This window comes from Orbicella franksi, chromosome 8, assembly GCF_964199315.1.
Source record: "Orbicella franksi chromosome 8, jaOrbFran1.1, whole genome shotgun sequence".
NCBI lineage: Eukaryota > Metazoa > Cnidaria > Anthozoa > Scleractinia > Merulinidae > Orbicella > Orbicella franksi.
The window spans coordinates 17,814,440-17,835,177 of record NC_138152.1 but is presented as its reverse complement, the minus strand read 5'-3'; the positions used below and the strand labels follow the sequence as shown (position 1 = coordinate 17,835,177).

The 20,738-nt window shown below is 42.3% G+C and overlaps 1 protein-coding gene and 1 pseudogene across 1 annotated transcript; one reads left to right on the top strand and one right to left on the bottom strand.

Annotated features, from left to right (window-relative positions):
- Nucleotides 1-2,698: 2,698 nt before the first annotated feature.
- Nucleotides 2,699-5,593, top strand: LOC145495218 (octopamine receptor beta-2R-like). The gene has a single exon (XM_081474806.1). The coding sequence runs from the start codon at nucleotides 3,192-3,194 to the stop codon at nucleotides 4,284-4,286; it is 1,095 nt and encodes a 364-aa protein (XP_081330932.1). The 5' UTR covers nucleotides 2,699-3,191; the 3' UTR covers nucleotides 4,287-5,593.
- Nucleotides 5,594-10,736: 5,143 nt separating this feature from the next.
- On the bottom strand, nucleotides 10,737-16,612 carry LOC145495056 (uncharacterized; annotated as a pseudogene).
- Nucleotides 16,613-20,738: the final 4,126 nt, after the last annotated feature.

Below are 20,738 nucleotides of genomic sequence, written 5' to 3'. Positions count from 1 at the left end.
ACAATATAATCATTTAAAATAGTCCGCGAACTTAATAAAATCCCATTTAGCTTGAGAAAACTTTCGTGTTCTTTCAAGACACAATCTTCACAATCGTGGCAAATGAAAAAAATGCATCACGATGACAAACAACAGTCGATGTCCTTCGCTTCATTCACTCAGACATGTCTGTTGTCCGTGTTAACTGCTGTCTGTATACTGTGAATGTAGGGAAAAAATACATGAGGTTATCGTCACGGAAAGTTCAAACTGCTCTCGGTGTTTGTATAACTGGGTGCCCACGACAGAGCTGGATTCGACTGTAACCATTATTGAGCCATACCACTGCACAACACAAAAACCTATCGAAACAATAATTCATATCACTGGGCATTCGTCCAAACGCTGTAGTGTTGATCATAACAAATAAACATTACAAACTTTAATGATAATTGCGACTTCCTTTCACCTGCAGAAAGTTCAGACCGACATATGGTCGAATATATTAACATTTAGTTATTCAAATTATAGTTGCCAACCTGTAAGAAATGAAGTCGACGACAAAGGGCTTCAATACGATAACATTTATGCCTGAGCTGACTCTAATTCTTTGTCCATTCTATCATTGATTACAAGCCAAGCAAGAGCGTGAAACTGCGACAATTACGTGTTTCGGGTATATATTTTGAAACAAAACTGTATTTTAATAAAATGTTCTAAAAAATCCCCAAACATCACAAACGAATCAGCTTGTTCTGCATAAGAATATGATAAAGTATTTTTTACCAGGCTTAGCGTCATTACTGTTTCAAAGATTCGTATTTCTCGCTAACATTGTCATAAATGTAATGAGCGAAACATTTCTTAAACGACATGAAATATTCATTTAGCAATTATATATATGTATTCATATTTACGCAAAAACAAGTCAAAAATTGAACCTTTTATGGCCCTAGGATATGATGTACATTAAAAATGAATTATCTTAAGTGTAAGCGGGTGGTCATGAAATACTAAATACAATATAATATAAAACATCTATTAGTTGTGTAAGAATTAGCCAACGTTTTCTATTTATGAACATGAACGAGTAAAACCTTAATTAAAACCAACTGAAGTGATATAAATTAGCAAGACCTTTGTTTAGTGATTCATTACGTTTTCACGTCTCTTCAGAAGTTCACAATATTCCAGATGGTATTTGCAAAGAATTGCTAGCTGTTTCCCTTCACATTAGAGCAGCGGATTCAAGGTAAGATATTTGATCGATTTTAACTGCTCAGTAACATCACTGGCACCCGGTGGCAGTCTGAACTGAGTGACGATATCATGTAAAACATCTGATCTGAACAGTCGCCAAGCTTAGATCTAAGAACGACTCAACGCTATTCTCGCAGACACTAGAAGCGATGAAAGCATCCTTTAACGCTTCACATCAACGACAGTTTTTAGTACAACCTCGGCGAGCTGCGGCTAGTTTGGCCATACTGAAAACAAATAGCGTGTGAAGAAAATATACCGGTCCATCCTTAATGTGGCAGATGTATTGGTCACCATCATAAATATGCACGGACAGAGCTGGTTCTTGTTAGTTAAGCTTTAACGTAAGTAAATCAAGTACATAAACGACGTTTTGCATGCACGAAGAAAGTCAAGCGTACAAAGCCAAGACGAATCGTTAGAACAGTGTAAATGATGGTTAGTTTCAGAATGATATCTTTTATGCACTTCCCTAGTTATGCAAATGATCCGTTGAAAATTTTACTCCGTGGTAGCTACGTATTGCATATACCGTGAGTTTTTATATTATATGATATTTTACTTGATCCATCACTTGCTAGAGTTTATTAACAAAAAATCATAACCTGAGAGATGGAGCTTTGGAAAATTGCAAACCCTAAGGTTGTTGTTATCGAAAACAATAGCCTGTTTTAATGTCATGCATGAACTTATCATGTTCGATTTTTATAACAAGTAGGATTAATTTCTTAATGTAAAATAAACTTCTTTTTAGAATTGAAGAGATGTGACGAAAACAACACGCACGTCACGGGTGTATATAGCTTTTTATCTTACTATATTGCTGCTGCTTCTCTATCCGTCCATTTGTGTTTGTCTTTTCCAAGGGAATTTTCACATTGAGATAATCTCTTAACCTTCTTTCACATCTATTCATTTGTATTCTGAATAAACCTTTATTGTATTGTACCAAAATTGGACATTTTAGACATTTTGTCGCTGTAATTTTTCGCTAAAAATATATTGTTTTTCTACGATCATCTTGGTCTTTCAAAAAAAGCCAATTGTTAGCTGAATGTTTTGGTCTAATAAAGTTCCTGTTCACAGGACCGAAGGGCACGCTTAATAAGGAAATAAGTTCGTTGGGCGGTAACTTTTGGAATGAGCACGCCAAATCATTTTAGAGGACTTGCGCTCCGGCGTTCTGACGCTCTCGTGTTCAGCTCTGGTTTAGGTCGAGTCCTCTTATCCTTGATAAAGGAGCCTGTGAAGGAGACAGATTTTGTGACACGATCAGAAACTCTATTTCAAGCATGAACATTGTCAAAACCATAGCTGATACCACAAAATACCCAGCGAAATTTGCTTTTTATCACCGAAGCCAAATGTTGTCTTCCTATAAACGAGGTCGCTGGACCTTACCAGCTATAAGGTAGCTCTTATTTTCTGATTGTATATAGTCAATCAGAGGAGGGGGAACATGCAGTCAAAAAGAGAACATCAATGAAAGTGATTTTTATACGGTTTTGAGGAATACCGTCCTGTGGCATCAGAAGTTCAAATACTAGGTATGAAACGAGTGATGTACCAAGGGAGGCTGTAGGCGAGTGTGTACACGCATTTCTCAGCATTATATTTTTAAGAGAAGCGACATCACATTTATATACTTTTCAAAGAAAAAACTAATACCGATTACGGCAGGATGACTTCAGCTAATTTATCTTTCACTGGTTTAGGTCGAGGAATTGTCTTTGTAGTATTTTTTTGTAGTATTTGGGGAGAATGATCTGTATAAACATTAATGGAAGCCTACAAACAAAATGTCCTTATGTCATGCGCCTCTGGAGGAAGCATGGAGCAATGCTGATTTCTACGAACATTTTACATTTACTACAAGTTAGCTGAATCTCCAAAACGGTTTTATTTTTATTTTTAGATTTCTTTCTTGTCACCTACGTTGTATCCATGTTAACATGAATAACAGCACAGCTTCAACTCCGTTATCACCCAACTATGGTAAAGCAGCATTGAATGAACTTCTTCCTGTTGCCATAGCAATAACTCTGGCCAACGGACTGGTGTTCGCGTTATTTTACAGAAGGAAAAGTCTTCGAACTTCATCCAATTACCTGTTGCTTGGTTTGGCGGTTTGCGACTTCCTTACAGGTGCAATCAATATTCCATATTTCATTGTTTTCAGTTTCGAAGTTGTTCCGCAAGCCATTCAGAAGGACTATTCTTATTGGCTCTACATTCTGCATACTCTGATGTCCGTGTCAGCTGCTTATCATATTCTCGTCATAACGGCGGAAAAGTACTTGGCGATTGTCAGGCCACTGAAACACTATCTGGTAACCAAGAAAATGGCGTTGAAAGTGTTGGCTGGGATTTGGATCACATCTGCATCCATTGCTGTCATTCCGTTACTTTGGAAAAACAGCCAGTCACGCGTTTATTTCATTGTCCATTCTTCGGTTTGTCTTCTAGTAGTATTTGTTCTCCCATACGCATTTATGATTTATGCGTACATAGTTATGTTCAAAGCGATTACCAGTAAAAGAAGACCATCGTCAACTCACAGAGATACGTCAAGGTTACACAAGAAAAGCATCCATGATCAAAAGTGCATTTTAGTTTTCGCAGTGATGGCGGCGGTATTTGCACTTTGTTGGTTGCCCTATTTCACCATTGCGCTGCTACTTAACATAGAGATCCATCTCAAGTCAAATAATTCTAAACCGACTTTAAAGACCACCAAAGTGCTTGCCTTCGTTCGATACATGACATCCATCATTAATCCTCTGCTTTATACCTTTTTCAAGCGCGACTTTTGGCAGGCTCTACGAAATCTTCCCGTCAAAAGCGAGTATATGTACAGAAGAACCTCGTCGACGTACTCGAGAAGTCGATCGCTGCCGCATGATACAGTGACAAGAAAAAAGAATTCTATTGCCGACAATTCCATGCTATCTCGGCTCTCGTGGACTGGAGAAACTACTTCAAGAGCAAACGATAAACTGAAAACGAACACCGCAGAAGAACACATGGTTTTTATATCTTCCGTGTAAGAGCACGAGAAACACGTTAGTGGTAGAATGACCTTGCGTTACGCCGTTAGCAATCACAGATTATTTGTACACAATAACTCTGCTTGCAAGTACTTAAAAAAATTGTCTTGTTTCACGAAAAAAAAATTTTTAGTTTTGCAGTCTCTTGCGCAAAATGTTCCGACTAAAAGTGTTCCGCTGAAGTTCTTTAATATTTGCGAATATTTTTTTTGTCCAGTTCAGTTAGTATAGGTAATCACATGGTTTCGAGTTCAATTTGATTTGCACGAGTGAGGTTTTCAAAAACGGGCCGCTTCGGCAAGTGGAATATTCAGCTTTTTTAAAAACTCACAAGTGCTAATTAATTCCAAATTGAACTAGAAAAACCGTATGACTACTTATTAATAATATAAACATGAAAAAATTCGCGTGGAGGAAGTGTCGGAAGATCTTTCTTGAAGCCATTTTTTCTCATTCGAGAAAACTTTTTTCAAAGTTTCCGCACTAAATTTTCGCCATCACTTTGCGTGATATCATTGGCTTAGAAATTTCCTATTTTCTTTCAGCCAATCATAATCTAGGATTACGATGTGTAATTTGCACTGGTGTTACACTTGAACTGCATTGCTCTCAGCCAATCAGAATCGAGTAATTTTTTCATGTATTTAACAAATTGACGTCAGTTTTTTATGCGTCTGTCCTCTTACTGATGATAAATTGCGTCATAACATACTCAAAGTGGCTGTGGAACCACGAGCCGCAGGCGAGTGGTTCCGCAGTAAACTTTGACAATGTTATGACGAAATTTATCATCAATAAGAGAACAGACGAATAAAAAACTGACGTCAATTTGTTTTTACAATAACAAGACCCCAAAATGGCCAAATACCGGGATAAATGAGGGAAAAAGACGCCGTAAACTTGCCGTAAACAAAGATAACTGATTTTTTTTCAAACTGACGCAAACATTGTCAATAGCTTTTCTCGCATTTTGATTGGCTACTTAAAAAAGTCCATTAAATATCATTGGTTAAAAAGTTGACAGTTTGACAGCTGAAAGTTTAACTTGAAAGCTTGCATGTACTCTGTACTCTTATTGATGATAAAAATGAGCCAGTCAGCGCGCGGGAAATTAGACAGTTATTGTAAAAATTATTATTTAAATAGAGCGGTTTTCAATTGAGTGTCGTAAAACCAAAACCAAACCAATTACTTACCAATTAGACTACTCAGCCAATCTCAAACCATAGTAAAACCAAAACCAAAACCAAAGTAATTATATTATTATATATACTAATAATTCTAATAATAATAATAATGATGATACTAGTAATCTGTAAATCAATAATCAAAATTAATTTAGTAACAAAGGAGTTACAAAATCAGTTGAATTGCATGGAATACAATAAATATGTACTTAGCTATCTCACGTAGATAACTAGAGTGAAACCTGTATTGAGGACGTTCGTGCTAATTGTTTCTGCGCATCCTTATTACGCACGCAAATTCACACGCCACGTCATGCGTGAGAGCGCGCACTAAGTGATAAAATGAACAATGATAGGGCAGATGACCATTGTTATAGCTTTGCCTGGATTTAATGGTCTTGGACGTTCAGTGACCCCTACCAGTTGACTAAATTCACTTAATAGGTCCACTTAAACAATATTTGACAGAGAACATTTCACTTCAAAGATCTAATTGCAATATTTTTGGGCTTACAGACACTGTTGCCTTATTCGCTAACGAAGCCCGATTTTTTTTCAGATTTAAGGTGCTCTTCCGGGCATGTTCTCTCCAAAACGAAGTCTGTGACCCCCATCTTTCTTACAATTGTGACATAACTAACTCATTTTCTTACAGTGGTAAAAGTCTCAGAAAAAAAAATCAATATTTGAAAATTTTCGCGCGAATGTCCTTAAGCGGACACCCTTGGGACCTTCATTAGTGTCCGCTTAAGGACGTTCGCGCGAAAATTTTCCAGTCGATAGATTTTTTAAAATAAATTTACTGTAGTCAGATAAGGAGTTACTTTTGACAGAAATGCAAAAAAAAATTGGGGGTCACCGACTTCGTTTCAGAGATGAAGCGTGTGGAAAACTACCCTGATTTTGAAAAATTGGCGCACGTAATTCAGCGTGATCTACAGGGGTTTATAGTTAAAAGGTGAGTCAAAGGAGGCAAACGATCTTAGTCATATATTGTAGAAGTGGGTTTGTTGCGTAAATAATTCCAAATATTACCAACGTTTTCACAAAACTTAGCCTTTCAAGAGACATTTGAAACCGTCGCACATATAAACGAAAAGCTATTAAAAAGAACGGAAGGCGATGGGGTGTCTGGAAAACCCGAATAGCGAATAGCGAATAGTCGCGAATAGCGAACAGCGAATGGTCCCGAATAGCAAATAGCGAATAGTACGCATAGTGCGAATAGTCTCGAATAATGCAAATAGTGGCGTACAGTCTCGAGTAGTGGCGAATAGTGGCGAATAGTGGCAAATAGTGACAAATAGGGTACCCAGTATCTCGCAGTCAACCTCGCAGCAACGTAGGATGGGATTTTCCCGCTAAAAAGCGCAGACGCTTATCAGGACAAAAGGTGTTTCTAAACCGTAATTTCTTCTGTGTTAACCGCTGCAAAAGCGTAAATACCTCTTTATTAGGTTATCCTTGTGTTTTCTGTTTTCTTAATGTCGGCGATGGACAGTCGTAGCCTGAGTCCGGAGAAGAAAAGGTAATAAATTCACTGAAATTCTGTTGCTTATTTGGATAATCAATTAACGCAGGACATTAGATCTAAAGCGGTGACTATTGACGACTATTCGTCACTATTCGCCACTTTTCGCGACTGTTCGCCACTATTCGCACTATTCGAGACTATTCGTACTATTCGCGACTATTCGCTATTCGGGCTTCCCAGCCACCCGAAGGCGATGGTGCATTTTGCAAAAAATTCAAACTTCTAGTCGATAGATTTCCTTCATTTTTTCGCTAAACCGGCGTAAAAAATCGGTAGGGAAAATGGTCAATCGAAAGAAAAATAGGGGTCACCGAACGTCCAAGATCGTTAAATCCAGGAAAAGCTATAGCAATGGCCATCTGCCCTATATATCATTGTTCATTTTATCACTTAGCGCGCGCGCTCATGCTTGACCTGGTGTGTGAATTTGCGTGCGCAGTAAGGATGCGCAGAAACAATTAGCGCGAACTTCCTTAATACAATACCTTCTGTAACCCAGTGCGACACGGTGTAAGATTTAAAGATTGCTCATAGCACAATGTCCAGTCAGTCAATGCATCAATCGGAATAATCTACTTAGCTTTAAACGACAACGATGAACAATGTTAAAGGAGTCTAAGCTGAGCTTTTGGAAGTAACAAAAAGCTTTAGGAAGCGTAACTGGGTTGCATTTATTATAGTAAATATTTCAGAATTGGAAAAAGGAAATGGTATATTGTATATGTTGTATGGAAACCTAGATATTGCAATGGTATATCTTAGGTTCGGTTAAATAATGTAATACATAGTGAAAATTCTGCATAATAGAAGATAGAAAAAAATGAAAGAATCAAGGAAAAGCTGAAGGTTTTGTTAATGTTGATGTGTTAAACTCAAGCAGTTACCTTTCTCATTTTCGTACTTGTTGTTTAGGCAAAATGACTGCCTCCATTGTAAATGTGGAATTTTAAGGAATACAACGATTTCACATAAAAGAGTCTGCATACGAATTAAGCGGCCCATCAAGACTGTGGTTATTTTTGGTTTACTTCTGTAGCATGGAGCAACCAGGAGTATTTCTACTCCCTTCCCCACCCCCCCACCACCACCAACAGCAGTAAACTTTGGACTTAAGCTGGCTAACAGCAACATATTTAGAAGAAATAAACTGATCATATCGAGATCTCAATTGTTTTTCTGATTCTTTATTAATGTAACTTTCTTCAGTAAGAGAAAACTGTGTACCTTTCATCGCACTGTCATCGCCACTGACCATATTGTTACTCACTTCGAATAAATATTTCACGGGCACATTGGCCGTCATATTTCGCCTTAATGTCAATTCCTTTGCTAAGTTCCACAACTATGACTGTAAACAGTGCGCTAAATTATACTAGGCTTCGAACAAGTTCAAAGTACAACCAATAAAATTCATAATTACATGTAATGAAACACGAGACAAAGCAGCAAATTACCAGGGAAAACATTTAAAATCTCACTTCAACCGAGTGTTCCTGCATCATGGCTCCAATGACTTCCTTCGTGTTATCTGGTTTCAGTTTCTTCCGGAAGGTATCGTTGCTTATATCAGGCATTGGCTTGAAACAATCACTGTAACTCTCCGATTCCGCATTTCTTGAATTCATCTGTGTAGCTAAATAGCCCCAGATAAAAGCATCAACTGAAGTCACTCGGAAGGTTTCACTCTAAAGGTTTCCAATATAAACCCTTCCAGTCGACCAACAGTACTGGATAACAGTCGAAATAAGTTCACTCTGAATGCACTTGTTTCACTGAAGTTTCCAATCTAAAAACTGGTAGCACAAACAGTCTTCTGATCGACCAAGAATAGATTCTTCTAACATTCTAAAGACGCGGGGGAAACAAAGCACACACGCAATGTCTCCTGGGTAGCGATTGCGCAATTTAGCCATTTTTGAGTTATTTTTTTTTCAAGTTATTTTTTTGTGACAAAAATACCTCATAATCGGCGCGCCGGGGTATGTTATGGACGGGTCAATGGATGAGTGAGTGAGAGATGTATGTATGTCACACCAATCAGATTGGATCTACTATAAACAGCCAATCAAATTTCTTGTTGTAAAAGTAAATGGTATGTGAGAAGATTTGATCCCGATACAGTTCAGAACGGCCATATTAATTCTTCTATAAAAGAGGAGGAAGTATTCATATATTGGGCTTACTTCGACATTTTCTGTGGGTTAGGTTGAGGATTCTGTGGGCGCGTTTGATAATCATTTGCAACTGGATAATCAGTCAAAGAAACATAGTGTTTGGCATATAACTACGAGCATGCGATGAAGGGTGAGCTTTGCCCATTAGATTAGTTTCTGAATTGAGTCTTAGCCCCTCTACCACTAGGTTTAAGATGTGAATGAAAAACAAGTTGATGTGGTTTCTATGATAGGATCAATTGTATTTTAGGGGGGCGGAATGCACTACTGAGAATGTGAAGAGGTTGTGACCAGGTTCAAATCGGTGTTGTATTGAAACCTAAATATTGCTGCAGAGTTCGTAATAAGTGTTCCGGGCGTAGGCCTACTCTGGGACCTTAAGTCACCTTAAGTTAGTTATTAATGTGAATAAGCGAAAACCCTGACAACATTGAAAAGAAAAGATTTAGTTTCATTAAAACGTACCTTTTCACTGCTCCAGTAGTAAACAAGAACCATTATAATTGTAAAATCGTCACAGGATAATATCTTTTTGTTCTGTTGACGAAATTAATCGCAGTCTCTTCGCTTTTTACATCGAAACTTATCAACGGATGCTGAAATTAACGACACTGATTGGTGTGACATACATACATCTCTCACTCACTCATCCATTGACCCGTCCATAACATACCCGACGCGCCGACTAAGAGGTATTTTTTTTACAAAGAAATAACTCAAAAATTAATTGTAACTATTAACATTGTTAATGTTTTTAAAGTCATTGAATCACTTAATCTTGCAGTCTCGAGTACTGTCATTAAATGTAAACGAAAATTTAAAAATTGAGTCATTATCAACCAGTGTTAAGTAAACTGAATTAGAAAATATTACTAAGAAAATACGCGCGCTGATTGGTCAAAAATCGTATTTCTATAACTCGATGGAAACACAGAACTAGCACGAGCTGTCGACGTAATGATGGGGCGGGCAAAGAGAATTTACATTTTGATAATCAAAGTTAACAAGTTGTTTTCCTTTTTTTCGCCGCGGTGTCTTCTAAAAGAAATCGAAAACATGTGAAGGTGAATTAATCAACATGACACGAGCGTGGGACGAAGAAAAATTCTGAGTTCCCGACAGGAATCGAACCCATGACCTCCCGAACACCGGGCGGGCGCTCTATCCACTGAGCTACGAGAACTCATGACTTTGTTCTCCATGAGTTCTCTTAGCTCAGTGGATAGAGCGCCCGCCCGGTGTTCGGGAGGTCATGGGTTCGATTCCTGTCGGGGACTCAGAATTTTTCTTTGTCCCACGCTCGTGTCATGTTGATTAATTCACCTTCACATTCCATTACCGAGCTTAAAATTCACCATCTTTATTAACTTATCAATAGAAAACATGTTCTCCGCCAGTTAAGAAGATAAGGCAAGAACCAAGGCACGACCGGCTCGTGTAAGGCTTTTAATCAAACTGGGATAAAACTAACAGCCGAGTAACAGTAACAATATGGCGGATGCCACCCTACGAACAACGGATAAAACGCATGCTGAGTCCTAGTACCGCTGACCGGTACTGGCGTGACTTCTTTCTTCTTGTTTCATAAGTCTTTTCAACGCAGTAAATACATAAAGTAAAAGGGGGCATAGTATGCCACATAACAGGAACCGAGAACATAGAGGAATGTACTTGACGCTAACTTATATGCAAGGGAAAGTCAGAGTTCAGTGACATAATCTACAAAACGCGTAGGAGGACGGCGGACACGTGAGGATCTCCGTAGGTCAGGAGTGGGAGGGTCTGCTGACATGACTGCGTTTTCTAATGGGGTGTCATCAGGGCATGACGGCTGTGTAGCTGCGTCAACCATAGTATGGTCACCAGGAAAGGCACAGGCTTGTGGTGTAACACAGTGAGAGCTGTCAGATAGCTGATGCGCTGAAGAAGAGATGGCATCAGGGATGTCAGGCAGAGAGGGTGGAGGGCACGATGTGGTACCAGGTCCGTCTTCATCGTCTGAGTCGTTACTGCGACGTGTGTGGGGAACACGTAAGGGGTCGGCCAAGTCAGATGGGACCTTGAAGCACTCTGATAGTTTGACATGGTATGATGAGCTGCGTAATTGGGATCCAATGAACTTTTTGATGTCACAGAACGGTGGTTCTATGGCTACAACAAGGTAGCGGTCACGGGCTCGAGACTTGTTCACGTCGGAATGGAGGTACACTAGGTCACCAACATCAATCTGGGGAGTAGGGCGCCTTTGCTGCACAGGGGCCTTAGAGCGCTCACTGTGGGGGTGGTTGGAGAGGCGCTGCTTGTGCTGGAGGGTAATTAAATGGTCGTCGGCAAGGGGTAACTGCTTGTTTGAAAACTGGTCCCGCTGTGTCCACATTTCTCGTGAGGATAGGCCACGTGAACGGATACGAGAGTTCAAGGCAGAGGTCGCTACGGCGAGAGTGAGGGGAGAGACAGCACCACCAAGAGGCTCCTGACGTAGCAGTTCTGTTTCCAACTCCTGGACAGCTCTCTCAGCTATGGGGTTCTTGTTGGGATTTTTGGCCTGGCCAAGCTCAATTGTAATTCTGTGCTTCTCTAAGAGTGAGTCGTTGACTAGGGCCTTAAAGCCAGGTGCAGGGTCAGTACGGATCACAGCGGGTGGACCATCTATAGGGCGCATTTCCAAGCAGAGTTTGACGATGGCATTGCGTAACGTTTGGTGCCGCTCATCTTCAAGCAATAAACTGGAGGAGTAAGAGGTCACAGTCTCGCGGAGGACAAAGATAAGCTGGCGAGAGCGCTTGATGACGTCTGCTGCGAAGGACCGACCAATAGCGTCAGGTGGTGGCGAGGTGGACTGGTCAATACGTGCGGTTGGAGAGTTTCGGAGTGCCGCACAGGAGTGGCATCCATCAGAGACACGAGAGACTGCCTTGTCCAGATCGAGGGCGAAAAGATAGCCTTTGACGACCATCTTCAACTGGTGGCAGGACGGGTGGCTAAGCTGAATGTGAAGGGCGGTCAAAAGGCCATCCAAGGCTTGGCGGGGGACGATAATGCACTCCCTGGACGGTGACAACAGTTCATGACGCTGCACAACAAGGAGGCCATCATTTGCAATTGACGCAACTTGTAAATACCGTTTGACGTCCTTGATGTTAGTCAGTTTCTTGGAAGGTCTCGTACCCTGGACAAGGTGAGCGTGTGTCCGGCGCAGGTCTGGGCATTCAGACTGAACAGCCAACTAGGCGGGCCGGCTGGTGAAGGGAAGGCGGACGCTCCCTTGGAGGATATCTTGAACAGACACGGCTCGGACAACAGCGTCGCTAGTTCGAGTGATGAAAGAACACACCTGACAGGTCTCGTTTTCACAGGGGGCGGCGTTTCGGCTTGCAAAGTCTGACGGGAGGATATCAGCGCCTGAGACGTGCCTTACAGAAGCCTGGTAGCGGCTTACGACAGATAAGAAAGTGGATACACGAGGGCCGGCAGAGAACTCCCCGCGGCAGAGCTTCTCGTACGCTTGGACGCAGGGCTTACTGTCAGTAAGGATGCAGGCCTTCTTGGACGACTGAATAAGATACGGGCTGAAGTGCTTAGTAGCAGCCGCAATGGAGAGGGCTTCTACTTCGCATGGAAGCCACGTTGTCTGGGACCCCCGAAACTTAGCGCTGAAGAAACCGGAAACATGTAACTTGTCTCCGCGCGTCACGTAGAGGGTAGCACCTATTCCTGGGTCCCTGACAGCTCCGTCAGTTACAATCCACAGCTGGTCCTCAGGTCTGGGTAACTTGATTGTGAGAGCAGATGAAAGGGCATTCTGAGCACTACGGAATGCACCTCTTAGATCATCGGTCCAGTTTATGGATTCCTGGGAAGGACGACCGGCCGTTACAGCATCCAAGGGAGTGAGGTAACGCGAGCACCTTGGGATGACGCGGGAGAGGATCTTGTATGCCCCAATGAAGGATCTCAATCGACCAACAGTGCTTGGCTCAGGGTACGTGGCGAGGGTGTTTAGGCGGTGGGGACTGGCGGAGAGGGAGCCAACAGTCCAGATCCAGCCAAGAATAGTGGTGCTCTTGGGACTGATGATGGTCTTGTGGGCAGACAAACGCAGGTTACACTTTGTAGGGCTTGTAGGACCTTCTTCCAGTTGCATAATAGCTCTTGGGGTGTGTTGCCGCCACAGTATAGATCATCCGCAATTTTGGCCACGGATCCACCTTGTAGTAAGGGGCCTAGGACGCGGGACATAACCTCTTCCAGGGCGGTTGCCGAACCGGGCATGCCCATAGCGGAACGAACGTAGACTCGTACTCCTTTAAAAGGAGTGGCAACGCCGCAGTACTTCATGGACTCTTTGGCCAAAGGGATTTGGTAAAAGACACTTGTTAGGTCGGTGACAATGATATGTGACCACTGGGCGATGAGTCGTAGGGTGGAGTCAACATCAGGCAGCAAAGATGGTTGAGGCTTACTGTATCTGCCTACGTCAGCGAAAGCAGTGACGAGGCGAGAGCCGCCATTGGGCTTCTTTACCAGGAAAGAAGGATTTAGGTATTCAACAGTGATACCAACATCTTCGGGGCGACGGAAGACTCCGAGTTGCTCTAGGTGGTCAAACTTCTCTTGGAGCTCGACGAGTTTATCTCGTGCATATTGGGGGAGGTGACCTTTCCGCTGTGGTGGCTCAACAGGGCCCATGTTGACCTGTGCCTGGTAAGGGCCTGCGGATCCATTGTAACCAGGGAACTGGGGGTCAAATACGGAGTCGTACTCTCTAAGCAGGGATTGGAAATTGACCCTGATGGCCTGAGGTAGGATGCTGTCTGGGTCTACCTGAACGGATGCGGAGTGACTGGAATTAGAGGGTGGTAACGGACGCTGAGCAGGAGAGGGGCCTGGATCCTCTTTTGGTTCGAAGACAGGAGTGACTTGGCAGAAGTGTTCGTGACGCTTAAGTGTGCGAGGCTCGGTTGACAGGTTTGGTATGCGTATGGCCCGCGCAACACTTGCAACGACACTAGGCTGCGGCCACAACTGGGATGGCTTGAGTTTATGTGAACTTGGTGCATCAGTGCGAGGCTCAAGTGCATACTCTGAATCAGGAGGAGCATCGTCTGGCAGCTGTACTTCCAAGAATTCTCCGGTCCAAACAGTCTTGGAAGGAGTAGGAGCACGGAGAACAAAAGCCCTACGAACAGTTGGGAGGGGGCTGGGTGGAGACTTGGACCCATATGTGTAGACAGACCCATTGCAAAGGAGCACCTCTCTCTTAGCGGGACGCACAGCAACATCATTTGCCTCCATAAAGGGGGTCCCGGCGAGTACTTCAACATCAAGATCCTCTACGACAAGACCTTCGAACGTAAAGTCTGTGTTGTCGCGGGTGAAGGTTGTTCGTATCTCACCGACCACCCGAAGTTGAGAAGAGCCATCAGCTTGTTGGACGGACTGGGCACTTGATATTACAGGACATCCGAGGTGTTTCGCGGTAGAGTGACGGATCATATTTCCAGTGGCGCCGCTGTCAATGATGACGCGGACAACACGGTGAGCATGAAAGACATCCATATAAGGAGACTGACCGGTCTGTACATGGTAGGCTACGACATCTGGGGTACGCAAAGTGGGATCAGGAACTGGAGTATCAGGGTCGAGGTCGCAGTCGGTATCTGGTTCGTTGTCGAGGATGCCAACGATCTGTCTCGCTTTTACCATGAAGCGCCTGTCATTGTCAGGGAGGAAGGTACACTGACTGAGGAAGTGGTTTGTGTTAGAGCGACCGGCTTGCTTGCATAAGGGGCAGACCTTGTCCTGACGAGGTTGTCTGGTGCGGAACTTAGAGTTACTCCTGCCACCCGGACGGGGGCTACGAAAATCGTCAGCTACCGCTGCACGCAGGATCCTAGCGTCATCGGAGGTGCGGATTTCCTCAAGAAGAGAGGTAAGGGCTTGTGAGATTTCTGGCTTAATTGAGGCGAGGGTGCGAGATCTCAACTCCGTGCCGTAGCGCTGCTTGACCAATCGAGGAAGGCTGGGGTGAATGAGTCGTAGCCAGGTAAGGACGACGAAGTTTTCGAGAGTGGGAGTAAGTTCCTCATCCTCTGAAAAATGTTCACCATGGTGGGTTAAGCCATTTGCACGCAGCAAGGAATCCTCCACAAAGGCCATGAGGCGTTGGTACAGGTCCTCAGGGCGCTCATCTGCCGCAAGGTGTATGTCAGAAAAGTCGATAAGTTGTGCGCCGGTGACCTGGAATCCAAAGTGTTGTCGAATAGCTTGCCAGATGAACACAAGAGAGGTTGAGTTTTTTTACCAGCGTGCTACGCGAAATAATAGGGCAGTAATTGGCGATTTGTCCCAGCATCAGCTCGAGGAAGTTGGTTTTTTGACGAGCGGTTAAGCGTCGAGAGAGTGGTACAGTTTCGCCATCGTTTTCGAGTCCTCGAAGCGGTTGGGCTTTGGTCTTTTTCAACCATGTAAAACCATCCGCGAGGAAGGGGGCGAAGTTGCTGTCTAAGGATAGTGTGTACAGTAGATTTTGCTTCCAGTTTTCAAAGCTATTGATTGTTTCCACCTTGGAGAGGCACCACTGCTTCGGTGCGCGGTGAGTAGACGCCATAACACACGATGTAGAACTCCGGACGTGTTGTCACAGCGAAGGATGCACTGTTTTGGCTCACGCGGTCGAGGCAGAAAAGAGGCTTTCTACGGCGAAAATGCGGCTTGGGTTGATCCCACCGCTGCCACCACGCCAGTTAAGAAGATAAGGCAAGAACCAAGGCACGACCGGCTCGTGTAAGGCTTTTAATCAAACTGGGATAAAACTAACAGCCGAGTAACAGTAACAATATGGCGGATGCCACGCTACGAACAACGGATAAAACGCATGCTGAGTCCTAATACCGCTGACCGGTACTGGCGCTCCGTCTTCCTATCGAGTTATAGAAATACTCGCGGAAGTTTGGGAGAACTCGAAAAAGCTGTGGAAACACTCGTCTGCGGCTCGTGTTCCAACAGCATTTCTCGTTCTCCCAAACTTCCACTCGTGTTTCTATCACTCGATAGAAACACGGAAAATGTAGACCAAATTATTCTATTCAAAATTCAATTTAACCTAAACAATTGATCCGGAAGTAATTATTGCAACAGAACGAGCCAACACAAACAAAACATGTCTAAATCAAAAACATTTCTAAAACATGTGTAGCAAATTCTCTGTGCACGACCACAGTGTGTCGTAATGTCATGACTAAAATTTTGTTTTTAAACAACTGGAGAGGTCATCAAACAATGTGCACATTGTACTTCCATTGTACTTCTAATGAATTGATACAATACATGAACAAACTTGAATTAACCTGAATCAACTTGTTAACCAAAACTGCAACAGCACACGGCACACATTAACTTAAGCCATCTTTATTAAGGGCCCACGGACGGATTTCTCGAACGTTGCTAAGGCCCGGTTCATTCGTCGCATTTCTGCCGTGTCGAATTCAATTCAACGAATTAAATTCGACAGAAATTCGACGTCTGAGGCCCAGTTCATACGTCGCATTTCTGCCGTGTCGAATTCAATTCAATTAAGTGCGATAGAAATGCGACTGTGGATTCATACGTCGCGCTTGTGTCGCACTTAATTCAGAATTTATACTGTCGGGTATGTCGGCCAGCGGAAAATGTTTTAAACGTAGAGTATTCAATATGGCGGACGAAAATACTGAGCGACGAAGGACTTTAATTTTGCTAAAAATTGTTCGCCTATGGAACGAGAAGGAGAAGGCTGATAACGCAGCAGTATGTGTTGCAATATGTTCAGGTTGCATTGGGTCGAGAATGGCCAAGTTTCTTCTTTTTCTTTGGCGGGAACACATTTACGCATGCTCAACGCATTAAGATAATGTATGCATTAGATTCGACACGGCAGAAATTCGACGTCTGAACCGGTGTCGCATTTCTGTCGGATAATGCGACAAGACCAGTCGAACGTGCGGCAGAAATGCGGCAGCCGATTCAGACGTCGAATTTCTGTCGAATTTAATTCGTTGAATTGAATTCGACACGGCAGAAATGCGACGTATGAACCGGGCCTGAATCGGCTGCCGCATTTCTGTCGCAAGTTCGACTGGTCTTGTCGCATTATCTGACAGAAATGCGACATCGATCCGGACGTCGAATTTCTGCCGTGTCGAATCTAATGCATACATTATGTTAATATATTGAGCATGCGTAAATTTTTTCCCGCCAAAGAAAAAGAAGAAACTTGGTCATTCTCGACCCAATGTAACCTGAACGTATTGCAACACATACTGCTCCGTTGTCAGCCTTCTCCTTCTCGTTCCATTGGCGGACAATTTTTCGCAAAATTAAAGTCCTTCGTCCACAGTCGCATTTCTGCCGCACTTAAGGTGGCCGAACACAGTTTTCAAGTGCCTATGCCTAATTCGCCGATCCGATCACTATTGTTTTAACATATACCAGCAGGATCATCGTTCGAGTTGCTCACTATAATTTCTGACCGCTTTGCCTACCTGTCAAGATGGCAGGTCTGTGCTGTGCCACTAGGACGGACACATTTAAGCAATAAAGCCACGTACAGAAAAATAAAGTCCCAAAACGGCAATTCTTCCTTCAGTCTCTTCTGAAATACCGTTTTGATCCATGATGAAAAGAAGACTTACATTGTATCGCCACGTGCATCTTTCTGATGATTATCTTTCTCTGGCGATGAAGTTATCTCTATGATTGTTTCCTCGCTGAAAACAGGCGCATGTTTCAGCGTTAATTTGCCTTCTAAATTAAATCTTTCAACTGCAAGTCTGCATAATGTAAATTAAACCTACATTTCCATTGCCAATTCCACGATGGCCAGCAAGCAGGCTGATAACAGGACCTCAGATCATACCACGTTATGCCGGTCTGTTATCCAGGAAATGTGTCATTTATTTAACACAAGATGACCACGTGGACAACGTTAGAGTCATGCATCACGCGTCACGCCACTTGACTTTCTTCACAGAGATCGTTGGCTCATGGTTAGCATAGGACCATATAATTAGCATATAATTACCTCCTCCTCATTTTTTTAAATTTCGTTATTTATATTTGTTATTTGCATTTTTATATTTTTTATCAGATGTCTAACTCGATCTTTAACTCGAAGTCCAACTCGAAATCTAACTCGAACTCGAACTCGAACTCGAATGCAAACTCGATGGTTCGGGATTCCCAAATTCAATTAGAGCTGACAAGTTATCGGCTATTGTTCCCGGGATATTAAACAGAAAAGAAGCTTTCATTTCTGGACGGTTTTTACGTCTCTGCAGTAGCAGTTTAATATTTTAATTTGATGGGCATTTTATGACATTCTTTTCAATCCGATTTTTTTAAGGTGAAAAGTATGAAAACAGTTCAAATGTTTTTTGAAGACTGTGCGGTACCAAGTTAAAGTACAATTTAATTAAATCAGACTTTCAGCGTGTCTCTTTCTTTTTATTTTCGGTGTAGTAGTGTTGTGTAAAAAATGGTAAACTTACGACTTGTATAAAATGCGAAAAGTTCTCTTAACTTGAGTATTTTGAGCAAAAATTCCTCTTGGGGGTTGGGAGGGCTATGTGATTGCTGAATGAGGGAGTTATGCATGTGCGCGTGTCACACCAATCACAGTGTGGGTTGTATCAAAGAACGAATCAAATTGCCTGTTAGAAAATAAGATGGTATCTACATTAATCTGGAGATTACTATAGTTTGTTCAGTCAAACATTTTGTGGCTTACCTTATGAAAGGAAATTAACGCTCGTGTTAATTAACGTATCAGTATAACCCATTTGACCATCCGCGCGCGGTCCGCTCTAGCGTTCGTGGTTTTAACAAAAACCCATATAAACCGTATATTTATTGGAAGCTTAATAACTATCGATTATGTCCCGACCTGTTCAAAACGGTAAAAATTTACCGTGTTTCGAAAATGTGAATATGTTTACAAAACTTGACGAACCCATAACTCAAGGTATGCGCCCGCTAAATTTAGGTCGGAGAAAACGATTAACATGGCGTCCGTTTCTTCACACACTGACCTCAAAAACCGTGTGTCAGATTTTTGGCACATGCGTTTGTTATTATTTTACAAGAGGATAAAGTTAGAAAAGGGTGAAAAATAGGACTGCCCGCGAAAAAAAGGCATAACTTTTTAATGAAAAGAATAATCAGAATTCGCAGACAAGATTTTGTCGGCCATCGTTCTAACAACATTCTCTCAGAATTTCAGCCAATTTGGTCCAGGGGCTGCCGACCTGGAACTCGAAATGCACGTACAACTCGCCTATTTTTTTTTACTTTCGAGAAAAAGGTCAAAAAGAGAAAAAACAAAATTCGGCGACATCCAAGTATTATGAGATTATCACACCAAGGGAGACACCGCAGAGGAATCAGCTTTCTATGTGACAATAGGACTGTGACAGTTAACATGGAACAGGTACAAATTTCCGCGACAGCGCGCGGTAAATTATTCACCAGTGAATAAACCGCTTTTTCATGTGTGAAGTCAGAATTCCAAAGTTAGTAGACGTAAAATTATCTTTTGATTCACTATATTAGCATTCGAAATTTTACGTATAGGTTGACTAATCTTCAAAATTATGACCATGTCAGTTAACATGCCGAAGGCCCGTAGAAGGTCCCCGAGAAAATGCAAGCGCACAAAGGGAAACGCTGGAGCGGACGTCTTAACCGGGCGTCGTAAACGGGACTTCATCGACTGATGTTGATGCAAAGGCAAAGATGCTGGAAGAAATGACAATTGCTGGGTAAGAAAAAGAAAATGTTGCACTGCTGATTCTAAGTTTGTACAATCGATCTGCGTTTCAACTTCGTCCACTTCAGTCTTCGCCAATCTGCTCTGCTTCGATAGTTTCTTGCAACAGTATTTTAGCGCGGCTTGCGCTCATTTAGGTTTGCTCACTGGCTTCGTGATCGCGATCGTTGTCCAGTTCATCCAGCAATTTTTCTTGATTGTAAAACGACTCTTTGTCGCTTTCCGCTAATTTAGCGGGCCACTCTTTGTCGAAAGTGTTTTTCGCCTTCTTTGGCCTTCCTTTAGCCGATGAAAACGGTCAAGATCGCTTTTTCTTCTACGAAGACATCCGGCACTAATTTCGGCGCGCGAATCACGTGTCTTGATGTCATGTGACTTCTTGCCTCGATAATTAATTCATTTGACAGAACTTGTCAACTCTCAATTAAGTAATTAATATGCAAAAAATCTTTCTCGCGCAATAACTAGCGGCAGATATAATATTTTTTCGTGGAGTTTTTTTTTTTATCTTAAAGATTACCGTAAGATTTATCCAACCGCTTAAAAAAGTAAAATTTTGCAAAAATGGCAAATTTTCCCCTTACTGATACCGAATTGACGCGAATTGAAGGTAAATTTACTTCCCAATAAAAGAAATTAACGCGAAAGAGGGGGCAAAATTTCAAAATGAGGGAAATTAACGCGTCTGCTCCAACAACAAAAAAAATAAAACAAAAAACAAAACAGAATTTGTTAAGAACAGGAACCAATCTA

Coding starts and splice junctions, on each gene's coding strand:
- LOC145495218 (XM_081474806.1), top strand. CDS start 3,192: ATGAATAACAGCACAGCTTCAACTCCGTTATCACCCAACTATGGTAAA.